This window comes from Podarcis raffonei, chromosome Z (genome assembly GCF_027172205.1).
Source record: "Podarcis raffonei isolate rPodRaf1 chromosome Z, rPodRaf1.pri, whole genome shotgun sequence".
Taxonomy (NCBI): Eukaryota; Metazoa; Chordata; class Lepidosauria; order Squamata; family Lacertidae; genus Podarcis; species Podarcis raffonei.
In genome coordinates this window covers 40,791,521-40,799,206 of record NC_070621.1, presented here as the reverse complement: position 1 = coordinate 40,799,206, position 7,686 = coordinate 40,791,521, and the positions used below count along the sequence as shown (strand labels likewise).

Here is a 7,686-nt window from a genome sequence, read left to right as displayed (position 1 = left end):
ATTGTAATTGTAATCCTATGCCTTATGCATAGGAGCCAATTTCTAGGAGCACAGGTGTATTTGGCCTCCCAATAAAATATTTGAGGACCCCAGGTTCCCATAAAGTTAAAGGGCCCTGCCATTCAATGGAGTGCGTGCACTGCGTCATGTGATCAATTACGCGGGGGGGGGGGGGTGTATGTGTGTGCAAATATTCAATTCAAGTCGGCACTCCTGGCCTGATGTAATTGTTGGATAAGCCAGAGAAGTCTTTTTTGTCACTGTTTGATCGAAGCAATTTGTTCTACAACCTGAGTTGCACAGGGATCGGGTCCCTCTCTTCTCTCCCGCCCACCTGCGAACACTTTTCCGAAGCGCGGCGGCGCTTCAGTCTCCACCCCGTCTCCGGCTGCGCGCCTCCCACCTCTCCGTACATTGGATCCCAGCTCATCCTGCGCCCGCCCCGGCTCCACCTCCTCTTCCTCTTTATATTCGCTCGCCTGGCCTGTTCCGAGTCCTGTTCCTTTGGATTCTTGCCTTGGATCTTTCTAAGCCAGGAGCTACCCCAGGAGCTAACCGAGAGACCACCGAGAGACCACTGTCTACAGATCCCGGACACGCACGGCGAGCGCAAACGTACCAGCCAGGATGACTCAAGACGAGGCGGCGGCGGCGGCGGCAGCGGCGGGCAACGAGAACGTAGAGGCCGATGACCCGGGTCTGCTTATGGCGATCCTGAGCTCCCCGCTCAACCTGATGCTGCTGGGCCTTTGCTGCTACCTGCTCTACAAGATAATCCGGGGGGATCGGTCCCAGCCCATCCAGAAGAGAGACGACGAAGACGGGCCGCCGCTGCCCAAGCTCAAGCGCCGCGACTTCACTCTGGAAGAGCTGCGCCCCTTCGACGGCGTCCAGAACGAGCGTATCCTCATGGCCATTAACGGGAAGGTCTTCGACGTGTCCCGCGCCAGGAAGTTTTACGGGCCGGGTATGAGATTTTTTTTTTGCGCCCTTTCCGTCCCTAGTTACAGCGGGGGGGGGGGGGGCGGGGGCGGGGGAGCGGGGCAGACAGGCAGGCAGAAGTTCGTGGGGGGGGGAGGAGGGTGGTGGCGTGGTGGTTGCGAATTGTGCAATCTTGCATGGCACGCTCCGGGTCAGTCTGCCTGTTGAGTCAGTTTGCTTTACCTCCCGGCAAGGCCACTTTGGGCTAGCGTTGGAAATTGATTCAGTAGAGTCTTTCCAAACAAGCCAGTATTTCTTATATTGTAAGAGAGCAATTAGTCCCTTGCCGGAAAAGCCACTTAAACTGGCAAATGTTGTCTGTATGTTGCTGAGAGGTCTACTCTAGAGGTTAGCCCCGTGGAGTTGCCTGGCGGGGCTTTTGCTCGCGGGGAAGTGTGTCTCGCTTTGCGGTCGAATTCGGTTTTTAAAAAAATATATATGTAGCTGAGATGATATTTTCGAAGCAGAATGCTGTTGGGTCTAGGTTGAGGTTTGCGAGGCTTGAGCCTGCTTGCGTTTGCTCGGAAGAAAGTTCCACAGATTTCGTTGTCGCTTACCCAAGAGGGAATTGGGTAATAGCCAAGCTGCCATAGGCCATGTCTAGACTTACTGAGCAGTTAATATTTGCTCTCGAGTAAGCTTTCGTTGGATCGGGGTATTTGCCTCCGTGCTGATCAGCACTTTATATCAATCTGGAATAACCAGTACAATGGCAGCATTTGTTCATTTCCTCCCAAGAATGTATAATTTAAATCCAGGCTTCTGCTACAAGTTTGCATTTGAAGAATTTATTTTCTCTTTTCACCATCTTAATTCTGAGTTAGGTGTTGTGGTTTGGTGTCAGTGCCTAAAATCCTGACCCATTTGCTAAGTAAAAAACTGCACCTGTAAATAGTGATTAAAATTGGGTAATCTCATGCTTTGATGGCACCTCTAATGATTTGTGGGTCTGCTGTTTCGTTGGGGCTCTATAATGTGTTGCGCCATCTACTTTCTCACTGTGTGTAAATATGAATTAAATAGTTGACCATTTTCCAATTGATCAGCCATCCTGATTGAAACTGTGTGAGAGAGGGATTTAAACTGTTGTGACAGGAATGGAGGAAATATTTATGTACTGTTATTGCATTGTCATCAATTTACATGGCACTTTAGAGCAGTTTCCCAAACCTGGGTCTCCAGCTGTTTTCGGACTACAGTTCCCATCATTCCTGACCACTGGTCTTGGTAGCCAGGGATGGTGAGAGCTGTAGACCCTAAGCAGTTGGAGACCCAAGTTTGGGAAACATTGCAAGGAACGTGGAGGCCAAATGCCTCTCTGTAAACTATTCTTTGTTCCATCCCCTCATTTGAGTGCTTTTGTTGGTTGAAGAGCATTATTCAACTGTGATACTGTCTGTCCACCTAGGCCAGTACAGTCTGTTCTTGACCTGCAGCGGGCTTTCTGTGCAAAAAGCATGGGTGGGGGGGCCTGGGAGAGGGAAGGTGTGCACCCCAGACTTGCGGTAGGGAGCAGTTGTGAAGCTCTGCACCAGTTGTGATGGGAAATAGAAGCTGAGAGATGATGGTGATGTTCAGTTGCTTCTTTGTTTCATTTTAAATTAGCAGCCAAAGCCCTTTAGGACTCCAGAGATTTGTTTGCCATGGTCCCCACATTAAAGTTGTGCCTGAAGCTTAGAACTGGTGCGCTGTTTCACGAAACCAAGTTTTGTGTGACTCTGCAAAACGGGTTTCCAGGGCAGTGGAAAGAGAAGCACAGAACGTGAGAGGCAGGTAGAAATTTGACGGAAATCATGTTGAGTACACATATGAAAGGTTAGCATCTGGATTGGTCTCGGGTACAAGAGGTGGGCAGAAGATAAATCAGGCTGTATTAATATCTCTGGGTGATTTGCAGATTGGTATGGAATATCTGCAATTCCATCCAGAGATGTTAATATAGCTTGATCTAACTTCTGCCCACCTGTTGTTGTAGACTGCAACTAAGCTGCAGAAATTTGGGGGGGGGACCCTTATTGATAAGGAGCAGGCGTTTATTGTGAAAGTATTGTGCGCTCAATTCAGTTCCGGTGCTGGAAACAAATTCCTAGGCTTGGAATGCACTAGGGAGGCACCTGGTTCAAGGCACCACCTTGCTTTTTTCATTAATGCTATGTGTGTTGTGTGCCTGGCTCTTCAGTGGTAAATCCAACAAGACTAAAGTCTTCCTCATCTTTAGATTAAAATGCTCAGGTACTGGGAACACTGGGAAGAGGTACACTGAAACAGCCTTTCGGATGTAAGGAGAGACTCTGCCCAGTTCCCTTCCCCCTTGTTTTCCTGCCTAACCAGCCAGTCTTGTTTTGTAGAGGGGATTATACCCCAGGCACTGAAAGAGGGAGGGAGGTGACCACTCTGGCCTATTGTCTCTTTCTAGCCCCTCTCAAGGTGAGCTTTGCTTGGCATGCAATCCCTGTGGTTGCACAAGACCCAGAGGCTTCTCCCCAAACTTTCTCCATTCTCTCCCAACCCAGATGTTGGGCAAGCCAAAAGGCCAGAGTGTGCAGTCACAGGATCTATACAGAGCCCTTTGTATAGCTAGCTAAACATATACCATGGCTCTTCCACAACTTTTGTTTTTTATTCAACTGTGGAAGATAGATGATTATGATTAATTGTGGCCTGCTCTTTCTGCAGGAGCCTGGGGCCTAACTAGACTTTTGCAGGCAAATGAATGTTAACAAAATGGCAACAAACTGTTTTGTTGTTGTTGCATGGAAGTAAGAAAGGATTTTATTTCCAAAATAAAAGTTCCAATACAAGCAGCAGGGGTGGGGGTGGGGAGCTGAAGCACCCTCTTAACCTCATCCATACCTCTCCCCCAATCACTTCACCACAAATTGTCCCCCTTCTATTGCTGATTTACAGCAAGGTAGCCATGGGTGTTTTCTCAGAGCTGCATACTTTGGAGTTCCTCCTATTTAATCCTCTCAACAAGCCTGCAAGGTAGGTTAGACTGAGAGCAATTGCCAGAATGTCAACCATAACTGATAGGAGATCTGAAGTCTCCAGTGAACTCAGATGCAACATGCCACTGAAGCTTGGAATGGCTTCAAAGTAATCTCCACTCATACCTTTTTGCTCCTGGTCAGCAAGCACTTTAATCTTTCGCCTGCCAAAACTTTCTATGTCCCTAAATGTTGTTTGGCAAATATTGTTTGGCAACAGCTTCATATGGCCTACTTTTTGCATAGTTTCTTTCTGCTACTCCTTGTTCCTTATTCACAATGTGCTGCCTGTTGTCTCTTGTTGTTGTTTACTTCTCTTTCCCACCCCCCACCCCCATTCCCTCCCCAAGCATAGATCATACTTTTCTTGAAAGTGTCTCAGTAATTCCTACCAGGCAGCTTCAGAGCCTGGAATTTATAATCCAATCTTAACGTATGTTTCTAGACCTCATGATGAAAGTGAATCTATGTTGGGGAAATTGAGGGGGATTCCCCCCTCCTCCCAATTTTTTTTTAAACCCACAGATTGATTGTACAGAAATTTTGAAATAAAATTATGGTGTTCCAGCAACAGTTCAGAGAAATCAGGGAGTGATGAACTAGGAAAGTTACTGATTTACACTTTTATTGTCTAAAGTCCATAGAGAAGCCTGCCAGAATTGCATATACAGTGGGTGGGGGTGACCTTGCCCATTATGCCTGTGCTAACTCAAGACTTCCCATAGGAAGACAGATGGGGAGTTGTATTTAATTCTAAGTTTTGGTGCAGACCAGGAATATGGAACCACTGGCCTCCCACAGGTCCCTGACCAGCAGACATTCTGGCTGGAAGGAGTACTGTTTCTACATATTAGCAACACACACACACACATATATATTGGCCTATCCTGACCTCTTTTTCTTAATGGTGAGTGCACCTGCTCAGAAAAAAAGCATTTTGGTTCCAGAAATGCATTCTGACTGTGCAGATAAAATACAGCTGATAGAATTCTACAGGGTGTGTTGCTAATGTGTAGAAACAGTCCAGATCCAATGATCCCCAGGTGGAGATGTCTGGTGCCATCCAGGCATCCAGGCAGCTTCACTTAAGTCACAAGTGGTCAAAAGCCAGGTATCTGGGTAATTTCGAACACCTGTTTTAAGTACTCATGTCATAAGTTTAGAGGCCAAATGGGAGGGGATGTGAGTGCAGGCATTTGGCATGTCATGTGTACTTGACCTTGTTATCAAGTCCTTATGGTCAGGCAGGTATCAGCATTCTAATATCTCACTCTTTTTCTCTGAAGATGGTCCTTATGGGATTTTTGGTGGAAGAGATGCATCCAGAGGCCTTGCCACCTTCTGCCTGGATAGAGAGATTCTGAAGGAGGGACATGATGATCTTTCTGATCTTGATGCCACCCAGAGAGAGACCCTGAGCGACTGGGAACAACAGTTCGAATGTAAGTATTTCAAATGTTGTTGCCCCAAAACTTTTAATCTTTTACACCCTCCCACGAGATCATATTGGTCAATAACTGATTATGGATTGGGGATTGAACCCATCTCACTTTTTTCCTAAACAAGTTGGCCATTGTCTTCCAGATGAATTTGTTTTACATTAGCATTAACTAAAAACAGTGCTATTAGTACGATTCCATACATAGCACGATTCCAAGCATCTTTGCTTAGAAGCAAATCCCTGAAGACAGGTTTGAGGAACCTTTGGCCTTCTGGATGAAGCTGGGACTAGAGCTCTCATTCCTGACCCTTGGTTCCGCTGGCTGAGGCTAACTGGAGTTTGTGAGTCCTACATCATCCAGAATGCCACAGGTTGAAGTTGAATGGAATTGGTTCTTTGGGAAGTGCAGTTAGGATTGCTGCCGCAAGACAGAGGAACTATTTTAATGCAAACCCATGGAAATTTTCTGCAGGTATTTGCATAAAAACTTGTCATCTTCTTGGCACACACAATCCAAATTTTCCTGTTGCAGAATCTAAACAGAACGGGTTTCTGTTGACTTCACTATTGGTATCAAGGATGTTCTAACCGTACATTTAAAGCGTCACCACAACTGCCTCCCCAAAAAGTGTTGGTACCCAAAGTTTGTGGATGTTTACTAAAGTATTTTTCTTTGGTCTTCATTCAGTTAAATACCACTACGTGGGCAAGCTGCTGAAGGATGGGGAAGAGCACACTGTATATTCAGATGATGAAGAAGGAAAAGCCCAAGAAGGAGGGAAAGCCGAAGAAGAAGGAAAACCCCAAGAAGAAGGAAAAGCCCAAGAAGAGGAGAAACCCAAGGATGCTCAGGCTCGCAAGGATGATTAGTGGAGAACGATCTTGAAATTGTTATGAGTTTTTTTTTAAATCTTGCATTCCGATTTTCTCTCAGTCTAAACCAGTTTTGGTTTTAGAAATAGTATGTGAATTATCTTTAATTAAATACATTTAAATCTACATTCCTACATAACCTTGCCAAGTCAGCATTAAACTTCTTAAAGATAATGTGATACAAATCTGGCAATGGGGTTACAACAGAACCCAGTTCTTTGGTAAATAAAGGGGGCAGCCACCCAAGTCTTGATGCTGTGCAGTTTCCATACATTTAATGGTGCTTTCCAAAAGCCCTCCAGCTTGGGAGATAGCAGGTATTTGTTAAGGTAGAGTTTTTCTCCCTTTCCTGTATTCACAGTGAATCGAAGGGGATCAAACAGCTTTCCATTCCTTTACAGCAGCAATGTTGCTATTATGATTTTTTTAAAAAAATCTGACCTCTGTTTATTAACTACAGCTCCACCATAACCCATATTCGGGCACATATTCTCAATTTATGTCTACTGCAAGTTGCTTCTGTATGGTTTACTCATAATCTTGATTACTGTTAATATTTGGGAGTAGGGGCTATTATATGGTTCCTTAGTGATGTATTGCTCCAAATATGGGGTATATATAAACATCTGCCTTTGCTGGGTCAACCCAATGGCGAAAGCCCCTGCATCAGATTTCATTAGAACGGTCTGGGAGCAAGCAGGATCCATGAACACTGGACCTGGAAAAAATCCACCAATGCAGCCTCGAACAAATGGGAAAACAACAGCTTCAAAACCTGCAGAAAGATTTGTTTAGGTCTGAGGAATATCTTCCTTGATGTTAGTGTATGTTGTGGAGCCTAGATTAGATGGCCATAGTTCATGTATGGCTTAAAATTTGATTTTGTGAAGCCTGAACTGCATCCTTAGCTGAGAGGTTCTTTGGAAGCTCACCAGCATACACTGATTACAGTGCTTAAGGATTAGACAACCATTACTTCAAAGATGCTTGGCTCACCATTACTGTACAGCTGCAAGGTGCTCTTAGCTTCTGTGCCCTGACTCTGTACCACAGAACCCTTGCAAAGTGCAGAAGACAAAAATGAAATTAGGATTGGCCTTACTATGGGTAAATAGCTTGAAACAACAAGCACACAGACCCATTTAGATAACCCCAACAGTGGGAATGATTGGATTAAGGTTGTTGTACCAATGTGTTTTATTTTTTACATGACTTAGTTTCTTTCCTGCATTCTTTATACAAAGCAATAAGTGGTGTCTCTTTGAATTTCCAGTATGATAAAGAACAAAAGTTCAGCTGCTACTGGATATTCTCAGTTTCTAATGCAAGATTTTGTTAGATTTTTTTTGTCACTTGTTGGGTGAAGTATATCATGACCTACCCCTGGAAGGTTAACTGATAGTA

General features: G+C 45.1%; 1 protein-coding gene across 1 annotated transcript; it reads left to right on the top strand.

The window, feature by feature from the left end:
* The first annotated feature begins 460 nt into the window (after positions 1-460).
* PGRMC1 (progesterone receptor membrane component 1) lies at positions 461-7,410 on the top strand. The gene is made up of 3 exons (XM_053373901.1): positions 461-967; positions 5,255-5,410; positions 6,098-7,410. Exons 1-3 carry the CDS (start codon positions 628-630, stop codon positions 6,277-6,279), a joined length of 678 nt encoding a protein of 225 aa, XP_053229876.1. The 5' UTR covers positions 461-627; the 3' UTR covers positions 6,280-7,410.
* The last annotated feature ends 276 nt before the right edge of the window (positions 7,411-7,686 follow it).

What these genes read in the sequence shown, in the direction of transcription:
- PGRMC1 (XM_053373901.1), top strand. Translation starts at nt 628, where the DNA reads ATGACTCAAGACGAGGCGGCGGCGGCGGCGGCAGCGGCGGGCAACGAG. An exon ending in CAGGAAGTTTTACGGGCCGG is followed by an intron (nt 968 to 5,254) that starts GTATGAGATTTT and finishes TTTTCTCTGAAG; the next exon opens with ATGGTCCTTATGGGATTTTT. An exon ending in CTGGGAACAACAGTTCGAAT is followed by an intron (nt 5,411 to 6,097) that starts GTAAGTATTTCA and finishes GTCTTCATTCAG; the next exon opens with TTAAATACCACTACGTGGGC.